General features: G+C 40.3%; 1 protein-coding gene across 1 annotated transcript in view; it reads right to left on the bottom strand.

The window, feature by feature from the left end:
- The window catches only part of LOC136624968 (nitric oxide synthase, inducible-like), a 54,223-nt gene extending 39,759 nt beyond the window's left edge, over nt 1-14,464 (bottom strand). Inside the window, exons 1-9 of the mRNA XM_066598900.1 lie at nt 14,412-14,464; nt 12,678-12,729; nt 10,246-10,368; nt 8,483-8,631; nt 7,925-8,087; nt 5,897-5,988; nt 4,550-4,691; nt 1,336-1,475; nt 794-968 (exon numbers count right to left, since the gene is read on the bottom strand). Of these exons, the coding sequence (XP_066454997.1) occupies nt 794-968; nt 1,336-1,475; nt 4,550-4,691; nt 5,897-5,988; nt 7,925-8,087; nt 8,483-8,631; nt 10,246-10,368; nt 12,678-12,729; nt 14,412-14,464 (1,089 nt within the window). The remainder of the gene's footprint in view (nt 1-793; nt 969-1,335; nt 1,476-4,549; nt 4,692-5,896; nt 5,989-7,924; nt 8,088-8,482; nt 8,632-10,245; nt 10,369-12,677; nt 12,730-14,411) is intronic.
- Between the last annotated feature and the right edge of the window lie 441 nt (nt 14,465-14,905).

Below are 14,905 nucleotides of genomic sequence, written 5' to 3'. Positions count from 1 at the left end.
ACATGTTCGGATCCCCATTGATGCTCTCCATTGCTGGATGTCCTGAGGACCAGTGTTTGTAAACCCACATTTACACCTACCAGGATTTTGGACATACCAGAGTTCGCTCTCAAAAAAGCGAGACCTGAATACGTCAGGGTGAGTTAACATGTGCATTTTCTCTCACCTATATCCTCATCCACCAATCTATTCGCTATCTCTTATTCTACCCTATCCCAGCGCTATCCCCACTGATTGTTGTTTCATTTTAATAATACAATTACAGGATGTCTTCTGCAGAATTATGGCAGGCTGATTAAAGAAAATAATGACAAGAATCTGCCTTCCTAGCTCTGTAACACTTAGAGGGGTATTCAGTTCACTGCGTAAGATTACAAGTTTTCACTCCTTTGCTGGATGGGTGAAAACTGATAGATCAGTGGTGGTCCAACTGCTGAAGCCCACACTGATCTCGAAAATGAGGGACTCATGTCCCCCTATTTCGCAGCACATGATCCTTTCCCCCATTCCTGTAGTGTGGTGGCAAATGGGCGGCTGGTCGCCCATGCACAGCAGCATCTCCATTCGTCTCGATAGCGCAGACAGATAGCCCCATTGAAATGAATGGAGCAGCACCATTACATTCAGTTCAATGGTGCTGACAAATGGCTGTACTCAGTCACAATTGCTTGTACTCAGTTGTCTTTTCTGTAGCTGCTGCAAAGGGTCCATATTCTTTAATATTCTACAAATGGTAAGGTTACCCCTTAAACTTAAACCACTGTATAAACCTGCCATATTGTATGTACATTACCTCCAGAACGTTGTACCGCTGAACATCACAGAAGTCTCGCATACCAATTTCTGTCCCCATGTACCAGCCATTAAAGGGGCATGCTGAAAATTCAATACCACCAGCTTCAAACAGCATGCTGGAAACTGCGGGTAGTATGTACCATCTCAGGTTAAGGTCCTTAAACCACTCATATCTTGGGAAATAAGACAAACAATTAAACAGCTGAACATTGCTACATTGCCATAGGTTTTTATACCTCTGTTGTAAGGATTTTAAAATTTAGCTCTTTAAGGGTATCATTATGTATAGGAGGTACCGGATTTGGTATTACAGGCAAAGTTCCCATTGAAGTGACTCTGCCTGTAATACCAAGCCTGGCCACTGCTGTGAGAACGGAGCTGTCTGCTTCTTGCACACATCAGCTCCATGCATGAGTGAACTAGCAAACAGACTATGATCAATCTATCGAGCGATCTATCTATCTTTTCATTTGTACATACATAATGTACATATCCAAACACATGTTTTTTGGAATGATCTGAATTATAACAATTTCTTACTTTGGATGCTCCATTACGACCTCAAATATTAGGTCCTTAGGTAATTCAAATATTTCTGGGTCCTCGCCATTTGCTTGCAGTATCAGAGGAAGAATCTCAAACCGCTCATATTTTGGCTCCCATCCAAGCTGTATACATAGCTAGAATAAAAGGTTTACATTGCATTATATAATGTATGGGATTATTCGAGGTGCATTCACATAGGGAGGATTTTCTGTGGTTTTTCTGCAATGGGAAAAATCTGTAGCAAATCCACAACAAAATCCACATCATGTTGCAGATCTTGGTGCAGATATTCTTCCACTGCAGAAGATCCGCCGCCTGTCAAGTACATACCGTCAAATCTTCTTTATGTTTATCAATATTTCTGCTAAACCCACTTCACCATCCATGTATTTATACATCGGATCAATCTTACTGAAAACAGCTATAAACTTAGTTTTGTAACTACAAGTTATAAGGAAACTAATTATAATGCAATTTCATAATATTCCAATCAGTATATATTAATATCCTAAATATACAATTTAATGCTCAAAGGTGTTGTAGAATGAACAAAAAAAGGCTTTCACTTTTTTCTGTAAATACCCTGTTTTCCCCAAAATAAGACATACCCTGAAAATAAGCCCTACCCTGATTTTTCAGTATTTTTGGGGAGGCTAGAAATATAAGCCCTACCCCAAAAATAAGCACTAGCTGCATTACATAAAAAAGGAATATATTACCTGGCAGGCTCGGTCCAGGTCCCTCTGGCTGCTCCCCAGAACTCCGACACGCTTTTTGCAGTCCTCGGCCACCCACAGAAGATCACTTCCTGGTTACAGGATTCAAAAATTCCACCTTCAGGTAGTAATAGCTCTATTGGTTCCCAAGTGCTGCATTGATTGGTTCTTTGACCACTGCTCAGCCAATCACAGCCATCGCGCTGTGGAGGCGGGATTTATGAATTGGCCAATCAATGCCATGGCTCAGCCAACTCATAAATCCTGCCTCTATAACATGATGGCTGTGATTGGTTCTTCGACCGCTGCTCAGCCAATCAATGCAGTACTCGATGAACCAATGCGATGGTGGTGATTGGTTCATCGAACGCTACATTGATTGGCTGAGCAGCACTTGAGAAACAATTAGAGCCATCACTTCCTGGAGGTGGGATTTATGAATCCAGCAACCAGGAAGTGATCTTCTGTGGGTGGCCAAGGAATGCAAGAAGTGTGTTGGAGCTCCGGAAAGCAGCGGGAAGGACCTGGACCGGGGAGTGGGAGAAAGAGAGGGCTCCCCCCTGTTCCCCGCTTCTACCCCCCGCGCCGCCACGGCTCCCCCCACCCCCTGGCGCCCCCCGAATCTTTTCACCCGAGTACTGAAGTACTCGAAAATCGCGGTGCTCGATCGAGTAAATACTCGAAATGAGTAGATTCGCTCATCTCTAGATGTAGCATCTTTTTTGGGGCAAAAATTAATATAAGAGAGGGTCTTATTTTAATGGAAATACGGTAGTCCCATCGTGGTTTATGGACTGTTCCTGGTACAGTAGCATAGCATTGCAACTCGGGCTGTTTCAAGTAAATGAGCCTTTCCTCTAATACGTGACCCAGTCCATGGACAAGTAGCACTGTTTCTGGAAAAACTGGCCTGGATTTCTGATCCTGGATAATTCTTTAACCTAAACCTGATACAGCATGCCGGAGAATTGAGACAGTGGTGACATCACAGCATCATCCCTGGCCCACGTGATCCTTGTGCCGGTGTATGCTCACTGGATGACGATAGAAGCACCTCTCTGGTAGTGTATGGCAGATTGGTTGGCTGGTAGGCAGGACAACCCTGCCAACCAAAGGCTTGTTTTTGTGTACATTTATTCTATCTTCTCTTCAGAGAGAACACCAGTTATACTCTCTATTCAAAGGTGTTTCTGCTCATGTCATCAGTTCCATGCCCTGACCCAAGTCTCTACCTTAAGCGAAGTTTGCAGTTTTACTCTCTTGTATTCTGGGGTGTTTGCCATCTAACTGTGATAAGTAAATCAATTGTATTATTATTGTGTCATCTGTTCTTTGCCACAATGTCCATCCTCCACCTAGGGAGAGACAATACCACACCAGGTTCTTGGCATGGGCATCCCCCTTTAGGCAGGGTTCTCTTCACATCATTAGATTTAGGGTAAGTTCCTCCTTTTCCATCTTTTATTCTGGTTTATAACTATTTTGTGTTCTTCGTGTTTTAAAGTGTGTGTATATATTTACGTCCAAGTAGGACTTCCTATATTATGCCCTGCATGCATATAACAAAACCTATATCCGAATATGCTTCTGTAACCCATTTACAATTATCCTTAAAGGAGACCTGTCACCTCCACAAAGCATCATAGACTAACTTATGGTGATGTTAGAGCAGGATACAGGGAGTCGGGGGTGTATTTTATTCTCACCTGCTCCCTGGATCCCGTGGTGCCCATCTCTAAAATCACTGCAGCAGTCGAAAATTTGGCTCTTTTCCGAGTCCCGAGTATGCGCTTTCCCATACAAGTCTATGTGACAGCGCACACACGGGACTCTGAAAAGCGTCAGATTTTTGGACGGGGCACAGATTCCAAAGGGGAACACTGTGAGAACCAACAGTGAGTATGAAAAATACAGCACATGGCTGCCTGTCACCTACCCTAACAGCATCATAACTTAGTTTATGATGCTTAAGGGAGGTAACAGGTTACCTTTAAATGTTTCTCTTCTGTAATTTTATTTTTTCAAGGCCGTAAATGATGTTCTCTTTAATCCGGATGCAAAAAACAGCAGAATTAATCACAAGAAATTGCTCTAGAATGTAGCCTATGACAAGCCCACTCTAAAAGAAGAGGGGCACCTGATAGATTGCCCAGCCCTGAAGATCTCACAAGGGTCAAGGTTTTGTGGCTACCACTCGCAAACACAGTTTAGCGTGATCCATCTAAGGTTTGGTGTCTGCCATATTTATATAATGTTCATTCATTCTTATCACTTGCAACAAGTTCTCCACATTTCACTAATATAGTCAGTGTTTTTGCATAATCGAATACATCATGAAGCTCATGAAAGCTTTGTGCTGTATTAGTAAGTATGACTAAATTGTAGCCAATCACATGAATCTATTTTTACAGATTCCACGGCTGTCATGTAGAGAATGACTATGATGACTACTAATGTATTTCACATGTGCAGATTTTCTTCAATTCACATACCTCGGTAAACTCTACGCTGGCAGGATCCCCAATGATTACCCCATTTGGCAATTCATACCCTGCATATCGAACCAGCTGACCGTTCCAGACTCTGAAATCATGTTTCCCATCAGTACGCTGAGGAAATACGGTAATCGCAGACCTGAGAGAAAGACAGTAAACGATTCCTCTGATTTTCAGTGAAGAGAGTTAATGATCGGACTTTAGAAACATTCTCATAAAATCATTGTCTTCTCACATTCGCACTGCAGGTTGGCAGATGTAAACATTTCATCAAAAATCATGATGCATCCTAGTTTGCTGTTTGCTCTCAGACGTCATAATATCACATTTCCCACCAGTCTCTCGCTGGTTCCGCTCTGTAAGTGTCTGTGCAGAGGATCATGTGCTGTGTAGGTTCACATTGTGTTATTGCCTCTGTCCATGGTTTCTCTCCTGGTGTTCTTTCTGAATCAGTATTCAAATGGAACCACTGGCGTAACTATTGAGGATGCAGGGGATGTGGTTGTACCCGGGCTCAGGAGCCTTAGGGGGCCCATAAGGCCTCTCTTCTCCATATAAGGAGCCTAGTACTATGAATAAAGTATTATAGTTGGGGGCCCTGTTACAGGTTTTGCATTGGAGCCCAGAGCTTCAAGTTACGCCTCTGCAGTAAGGAGTTAAGAGAAGTTGGGGAGCCCCAAGATAAACTTTTGCACTCAGGCCCATGAGCCTTTAGCTACGCCCCTGAATGGAACCATAGAGTTTAATTAGCTATAAACGTTGGTCTCCACTTGAAAAGTTTCCATTTATTTCCATTTATTTTGGAAGATAGAATTAAGTAATGGATTATGCTATTCTATCCTTCAAAATAAACTGAAACTAAAGTTGTAACTTTGGTCTCCGTTTTACTAATTAAAGTTTGTAGCTCCATTTAGGATTCTATCTGAATACTATATGTGAGGATTCAGAAGGAACAGGGAACAGAAATCATGGATTGAGCCAATAACACTGTCCCGTCTGCATTGACTAGTTAACTCAACCAGAGTGGCGTATTGCCAATGTGGTTCCAATATACATAAAGGGTCAAGAAGAGAGCCTGGTAACTACAGGCCAGTAAGTCTCACTTCAAAAATTGGAAAAATATTCAAGGGGTTTCTGAGAGATGCCATCCTGGAATACTTCATGTAATTGCAAAGGTTTACCATCCATGGAAACTCACAGATGATGCTGAAATTGGAAAGCGGGGTTTATATTTACCATGTATATTATGTATATCACAAACACTGCACATATCACAACAGATGAAGAAAAAAGTTGAATGTAAATTATATAGCTTTATTAAAAAACCTGTTACAGATACAGTACCTTAAGTTACCACCATTCGTGGCGTACTTTATATGACGACAGATAAGCTGGAACATTTCTTGAACCGTCTTGCAGTTTCGAGCATCAAACACCTTCAATGTAAATTCCAAATGTGTTATTCACAGAAATTATCACATAATATCTAAAACTGTATGACCCCACCATGGTATCATATATTAACAAATAGAACTAAACTCTTATATATCCATTGTTATTACTTACTAGAGGGGCGCAGGCGCTGAGAGATCCTTCACACAGATTGAGATCCAGCAAATATTTTCTGTTTTTAAAGGGAACCTGTAAGCATTCTCTACTCCACTAAGCGAATTACAGGAGCACCACGTGGCACATATATAAGGACACATTCACATCTGTGTTGGAAATTCTATTTGAAGCCTGAGATGCAGATTCAGCAAAAAATAACATAGAAAATAGTGCAGTGGGCAGTATCTGGTATTTTTGTTGTTTCGCTCCGAGAACGACTGAAATCACTGGGAGTCTCATAGCAGATGTGAATGGGGTCTTATATACTTATTGTAAAAGAAATCAAGCACTTAGAAGTAGTCATCGGAATCAAATGAAAGTTCCTATGTGTGATTGTAACATATCACGTAATTACAATGTCAGAGCAAAAGGAGAATTTATTATGCAAAACTGAACACGTGCATGGAGGCTCTAGGACCCTGTTGTACCGCCTCTAGCTTGGATACAAGATGTGATATGGGCAGGCATGGAGGCTCTAGGACCCTGTTGTACCACCTCTAGCTTGGATACAAGATGTGATATGAGCAGGCATGGAGGCTCTAGGACCCTGTTGTACCGCCTCTAGCTTGGATACAAGATGTGATATGGGCGAGCATGGAGGCTCTAGTACCTTGTTGTACTGCCTCTAGCTTGGATACAAGATGTGATACGAGTGGGCATGGAAGCTCTAGTACCCTGTTGGGCCGCCTCTAGCTTGGATACAAGATGTGATACAGGCGGGCATGGAAGCTCTAGTACCCTGTTGGGCCGCCTTTAGCTTGGGTACAAGATGTGATACAGGTGGGCATGGAAGCTCTAGTACCCTGTTGGGCCGCCTCTAGCTTGGATGCAAGATGTGATACTGGCGGGCATGGAGGCTCTAGTACCCTGTTGAGCCACCTATAACTTGGGTACAAGATGTGATACGAGCAGGCATGGTCGCTCTAGTACCCTGTTGGGCCACCCCTAGCTTGGATACAAGATGTTATACAAGAGTACGGGTCAGTCCAGAGATATGAACAGGGGTCAGTATAGTGGAAAGGGGCTCGTGTCATCGTGTGCCTTGCTGCTGCCAAGGAGGGAAGTTTGAGAGGTGACGTATGGACTGGTCAGTGACGCCAGATGATGTAAACAACATCTGTAGATTGTTGCTTTAAGAGACCAAATCGATACGTCAGGTTATGTTACTATGTAACATTTATGTACATAAACCCTCCTTTGAAGCATCGTAAATGTAATTAGTGCTAGTGTTCAGTAAAGTTATTTGTAAAAACACTGGCTTCCTCCATCTCTGTTTGTCATCGCCGCGCCATTATGTATCATCCACCTGCATCAGTAGTCCATGTTTGGAAGATCCTTGGGTCAGGATTTATTTTGGGGTCTTGATTTATTGTGAGGTCTATCCAGGGGTCTAAATTAATTTTTGGGGCCTGATCAGCAGCCTGAATTAATTTCGGGGTATGATTTCATTATGGCATCTAGTCAGGTCTGAATTAATTTGGGGTCTTGTCTAAGATCTGCATTAATCTTTTCATGAGCCGTTAATCATATGATGTATATATATAAATATATATACTGAGATATTTGGTTTTCTTATCTCTGGTGCAGGTAGAAGAGAGGCCCAAGTTGAACTTTCACACCACGACCCATGAGCCTTTGGGTTTTCTATCTAAATTTCACACATGATTTCTGTGCTTTGAAGATCATAATCTAGTGATAAAAGGACCCCAAAAAGACTGTAAAATAAATAAAACATACAAAAAATGCTTTAAAAAAACTATTTACGTGCAAATTATTCCACTGGATCCGTCCAATACAGCGGGGAGCATTTCTCCATGCTTGTTTAGCTGCATATACCAACTCATCGTATGTTAGCTGGTAGGTTCCAGTAGTTGCAATCTCTTTGGTGACTGTTTCAAGTCTATTAAGGTGGTTTTCCATTTGTGGCCTGGAATAAATATATATTTACTGATTTCTATAGTCATTTTTTAAAAGAAAAATAGGGGTAGATGGCCTAAAATAAAGGGATCTGTTCCTGCAAATGATTCTCTTTAAATTCTCAATGTTCTTAACTGAATAAATGAAAATAGAAGTCTGCTGTACATCGCTGCACACTGTTCTATATAGGAAATATAATTATTCACAGATATAGCTACAGGGGAGAGAGAAGTGGCACCCAGGCCATCACACATAAGAAGGCACCAGTATTGTAAATGAGACATGGCGGGTGACGGGGCCCATTACAGATTTTGCACTGGAGCCCCTGAGCGTCAAGTTACGACTCTCTACAGTTGAGTTTCTTGGAATCATTATTGCACTAAACTACTCATAGCAATGACTTACTCTTTGAAAGACTGGTAATATTGATTAATAAACTCTTCTGCTTGAGGTAATAGAACATCCTGCGGTACTGGTTTATCCCTTGTACCTCTCATATAGCACTTATCATACATCATTGATCCGCGACAAAGATTTGACTGGCAGCTGAGGTTCTGTGGACAAAATAGTGATTTATTACATTCTCATCATTAAAACACTACAGGAGATATAGGATAACACAACAGTTCTTCAGAATGGCCTACAAGGATCATCTTTTCTTCTGGAGGACCCCACAGTCCATGCATTATGCAGAAAGCCCATTGATTGAATGAGAGCTGTGCAACGTTTACCTCCTCTGTGGTGGGCACTGAAATGGTATTGAATACTTATTCTGGGTTTCTTCATAGATTACATTGGATTACTGGGAATCTTGTGGTCACCCTATTGTCAAAAAGCTGTTTTTTAATAAAAAGTGATTGTCCAAAGTGAACAACCTCCCTAACAATGCAACATTATTAAAGCCAAAGGAGGTAATAGTCAAATAAGGCTCTGTCCATATCTATGCCAGAGGCTCTATTTGGGTCATCGGGTGTAGATCCATCCCAAAACCACAGACAAAATAGCATAGCATAGGGAATAACGAACGCTGGACAAACTCCATCACAGTCAATAGGGTAATTCCCATCACAGGACAGATCCGACTTTCATTTGCTTTCAACTTGCTCGTATGAAAACAGAAAACTGAACGCAGATGTGAACAGAACCTCATACCTGCAATTGTCCATGGAATATCAGTGATTCTGTTGATCACAGTGACCTTGAATTGTACAAGTAGTTCTTACAATCTGAACTCATACACAGAGATGTAGCAAGCTTTACCTAGCTTGTCACAGGGCGCTGCATAGATATTGTAGTGCACATACTCTATTTGTGTAGTCCAGCAGTCAATAGAAGACAAAGGCGCCAAAAGAATGTTTGGCATGGAAAATAAACAGATGTGGACTGCTGGACATTCATTTGGAGGTTGAGAAAAGACCAACAAGTTCAACTTTTTTTAGCTTACAAACCACAGATCATCCAGGGGAAGGGAAAAACCACTCTTTAAAAGGCAGCGACCCAATTCACCATATAACAAAAAAAATTCTCTCTGATCCTTGATGTCAATCAGACAGATCCCTGGATCAATATTCTACATTAAGGGGTTTTTCCGGGAATCAGACATTAATGAATTACTATTAGGGCTGGTAATCAGTATGAGATCAGTGAGGGTCTGACTCCGGCACCACTATCGATCAGCTATTTGAAAGGTCGGCAGCACTTGGGTGAGCACTGTGGCCTCTTCATTGCACAGTACTGTACAATGTATAGTGACAGCGTTGCGTATTGCAGCCCAGCACCCTTTATTTAAATGGAACTGAGCTGCACAAAAGCCATCTGATCACTGAACATGATCTTAGAAGCCAACGAAGAAGCAGTGGAACTCAGTGGTGGTACAAGGAGTTGGATGCCACTGATCCTAAGGCTTGGTCATCAATATCAGAAAACCAATTTAATAGAAGTATTAGCCTTGTATAGAATCCTAGAATGGTAGAGTTGGAAGGGACTTCCAGGGTCATCGGGTCCAACCCCTGCTCAGTGCAGGATTCACTAAATCATCCCAGACAGATATTTGTCCAGTCTTGTATATTATGATAGGACAGGTAGTTACTCTTAGGGCCTTAATACAAGTCTTTTTTTATTGAGCTATCTATGCTGTTGTATACAGAAATATATATTACTGTACATACCTGTTTTGCCTTGAGATGTAATGTGTCTTGCCAAATTTTTCCATCCTCATAGTTTTTTATCCTGTAATATTTGGGGAAATCCACATTTTTGCCTGAATGTGCATGGTTTTTATGAGCATCCTCCTGAAATACGCAAATATGGTTATCAGAAAACTTGTGAGTGAAAGGTTAATATTATTCCCAGGTGTGATAGTGTCCCAATTTCCAAATCAGGGATGGGACACGGCCTTTGAAGAGTAAGGGTCCTTTTACATGGCATGATTATCATTCAGATTCTTGCTGGAACCCTGCAATCTGAACAATAGTCATTTAGTGTAAATGCTGCCATTGACTGGATGATGAATGATAATTTCTATGCTTATCATTCATTGTTCAGTTTAGGAAGTTTAGGCCTTAAAAACTGAGTGCCGTTTGGCCAGCGTAAACAGGCAGTTGTTCATGGTTACCTGTTTACTATGAATGGAGGCGAGCTGGCAGGCAGAGTCATCTTTGTCCAGCTCCGCCTCCATTCAGGGTGGATTAGGATGCAGTTTGATTTTGTTGAAGGCCATGACTCCTTAAAATACTGGGAAGTGGAAGTGCGACGGTGTTAAATATTGGAAAACATGCTGTTCCGCTATGTATAGTATGTTATTGAGTTCTTTTTGATATAGATGAAACAAGGATTGGTTTCTATGGAAGGCAAAAGGGACAATTGTCCAGAGATGTCTATGAAATATGGGCTTCCACTTTCTAGTTCCTTCAAAAACTTTTTAGACACTTCCATCAGCAAGAAATTAGTGTCTAAAACCCAGACACATAGGTGTCTTTCTCTAATGCCCTACCTGCTCTCACTACTTACAAGAAGAAATTTGTTTATCAAAAGATGACTATCTGATCGGAGGGTGCTCCAAGTGCTTAAGCTCGGCTATCTCTAGCAGTTATATTGAAATGAATGTAGCAGTTGTGTGCATGTGTGATCACTGCTCCATTCAGTCATGGACCTTTAGGACCACCATTTTCGTGACTTTGGTGGGTCCTTATGGGTGGAACCCCACCAATCAGATGGTTATCCCCTACAACTCTTGTGGAGACACAGTAGATTGTCTGTGTACCCTGCCGCTATTGGCTGGATCTGATGACAATTGTCTACTGCATGAGACCAGCTTAAAGGGGTATTCCCAAGTTGACTTTTATCACCTATCCATAAGGGGATCTAGAGTAAACTGACAGCTGCTCCCCTAGCCTGATGCTCTGTTCTGAACATGCATGCACTGTCTTTCCATTGAACTATTACACAGGGCTGTATGGCAGTGCAGGGGAAAGCGGAGAAGAGCAGGGCAGAGAAAGCTACTATTACATAGGCATTAAACACAAAGGGAAACAACCCTAATCACAAGTGAAGTCTGTGTGTATAAATATAAGCTACACAAAACCACTAAGTCTGACACACAAGGCACAGGAGCATAATAAATAAAATTTTATTAGAACTCAAGATAGCTAAAAATAAAAAAAACATAGTATGCAGTGTCCATATGAGCAGGTTCACACAATCTGGTAATATTACATTTAAACAAGCCAATACATTGGCATAACAAATATAGATCTAGTCAGTCATTATATATGTAATGATTCAATCCCAATCTGCATAAAGAAAATAAGGAGGACTACAAATATACCAGTAGTGCGTTCCTGCCCCCCGACGCATGTTTCACCACCTGCTTACGCAAGGGGACCCAAGTTGTGTGAACCTGCTCATATGGACACTGCATACGATGTTTTTTTAAAATAAATTTTAGCAATCTTGACTTCTAATAAAATTCTATTTCTTATGCTCCTGTGTCTTTAAAAAAAAACTCTTTTTTATTGTCTTTTTTCCATTATATAAATATAGAACAAAAATAAAATTGCTCCTGTGTCTTGTGTGCTAAACTTATTACAGAGGCATGTAATTCACCATGGGTGAAATATCTGCTCTTATCAGCAGTAAGGGGGAACAGGACCAACAGCTACTGTGTGGGAGGGAATGAGATATAGCTGTGTAATATTGAGTGGTTATGCTACACCCTCTAAGAGAGGAGAAGAAAGAGGGTGCTGAGCTTGTGTAGGTTTATGAAAGAGACCAGCGGATCAGTGCTGGGAATTATCCTGAGCCCCTTGAATGTAGAGTAGCCTGCAAACTAAGTATGTTGTTTTCTAAATGCATGAGAAGGAAAACTCAATGTAAAAACAGATTAGTGTATCATTTCATTCTGCAGGGAACTAGTAAGATACCGTACATGTGTACAGGTTTTTGTAGTCTATAAGTTAATATTCAAGATACATACATGGATATGTTATTACTTTATGCAATTGATGTCCTCTATTGCATATGGCTTCATAGACAAAATGTATCAGTGCAACCAACTATAACAACTATCTCAGACAAAAGCCAGTGATCATGTACTACTTACCTCCAGCTTACTTTTAGATCCATTGGATTTGGCATCTTCTTGTTTCACCAAACTGAAAAAACAAAATAAGCAGAACCCTGGTGGTTAATACTGAGTGGTAATACTGTCAGATGCAGGCACAGTTGTGCTTCTTTCATTCAAATGTTTTATTTTCTGTGTGGTGATATTCACAATTGATATTAGCTTCCCCATTGTAGTCCCTAAGTTATGAGTACAACACCTCATAAATCTGTGTGAAAGAATAATGAAAGAAACATGTAAGTAATTCAATTATCTTTTATATATTTTATTTAAGTCATTATATTATATCTTATATTATAAAATTGTATATTGAAATATAACTAAATATAAGATTAAAATATAACTAAATATAGGGTCTAGACTGAACAAAAGTAAACTTATGGCACAAGGACAGGGGTTGTCTATATGGGACAATCCATTACTGGGTAATCAACTTAAATGTTTCTTTTTTTTCTACAAAACTTATCCTAAAAATCACGGACTACCAACATTTTTACAGATATATTAGAAAACCATAATGATTACAAATGCTGCGTGTCTATGATTCCAATATGAACTATTTAACAGCATTTACTCTGAACTGTAAAATGCTGATAATTACAGTTATTATAAGCTGCAAAAGTAACACCAGCCTTTAAAAAAATCATGGCCAAATCAATTTTTTGTTTGACGGATATTGGAAAAGTACTGTTTTTATGGACTGTCAAGGAATTTCTGGACAGTTGGCACCCCTGACCCATTAATATAGGTCAATGATTTTGCTGATATAACAGCCCTTAGGCTGGCTTCACAACGGCATATTGGCGTGCGCAATATGCAGAGAATAGAACCCATTAATTTCAATGGGTTGATTCACATTTCCGGATTTTGTATGCAGATTTCACTCGCAAAAAAAAAGTTAAACATTCTATTTTTCTGCATATTTGCGCCCATAGCAGTCAATGAAGGTGTGCAAATGTGGGCGCAATACGCAAGGAGATGCATGATACACCACATAATTACACAGGAAAACGAACACATCTGGAACTCATTAGCCATTTTAATTGGTGTGTCTCTGTTTGCCACGAGCAAATGAACATGCCTAGTGGGTGCAAATAATACGGTAAAATACACAGATGCACATGCAAAAAAACATTGTTCATTCCGCAAAAATGCTACGCTCGTGTGCGCACAAATAACGCTTACACGTAGGCTAAAGGCACATAGCTGTGTTTTCAGGCTGCATGCTATCCTTGTAATTCCATACAGACGGCCCTATTTTAGTCTATGAGGCTATTCAGATGAGCAATTTTAAATATGGACAGCTTGCAAAAAACTCATAGCATGTCCTATTTCCCCCTGTGTCATGGTTGCTTTTTTTGCGCTTGTAAGATATTCAGTATATATACTGAGCAAAAAAAAAACATATACATGTTAAATACGTGGCAAATATACATATCCACATGCAGAAAAAACGGCTTTATTGAATTATCATCATCAACCTTTATGTATAAATTATTATACATAAAGCTAATGTAGACGGAAAAACACCAAATGTACAGAGGTACAAAAAAACACCAAATGTACCTAGTCAGCACTGACAGCCTCCGATAGTCAGAGGATACAGGAACTAAATACATTACATGTAGCAATATCCTCATGTGTGCAGTCAGTATAAAACATCATTGGAGAATAAAATCCTGAGGACTGGACGTGACGGGACATTCCTCTTACCTGAGATACTTTACATTCTTGGACAGATTGTTATTTCGATCATCATTCGACATTTTTTCCTTACTATTTCCAGGATTCACGAGCCTCCAAGCGCACATCCTTCTTCAGGTATCAGTGATAAGTCAGATGTTACAGAAGGTGCAAAAAGAATATTCCCCTGGGGGCCGGCCTTCTGGATAAACAAATAGGACCAAGTATTAGGGGAAAAAAAAATTGCTGCTATTGGTCCAGGAAACTTTTTTTTCTCACAGTAATAGAGCCCGACATCTCTGCACTTTAAATACATGACCTTTAAGATTAATTGGGTAGTTGTAGGAAGTATATTATTCAAAGGGAAGGGTGAAAATTGTCAACTTTGGAAACATAACTTTTAAAAGAATAAAGATAAAATATACGATGCCTCAATAAGTGATGATAATCAACATTCCAGCATGCAAGAAATAGATATTGATCACAGTCACATGTATAAAGTCATATCACATGTATATAAGCCA

The sequence above is a fragment of the Eleutherodactylus coqui genome, chromosome 4 (assembly GCF_035609145.1).
Source record: "Eleutherodactylus coqui strain aEleCoq1 chromosome 4, aEleCoq1.hap1, whole genome shotgun sequence".
NCBI lineage: Eukaryota > Metazoa > Chordata > Amphibia > Anura > Eleutherodactylidae > Eleutherodactylus > Eleutherodactylus coqui.
This window is presented reverse-complemented; position numbering and strand designations above follow the sequence as displayed.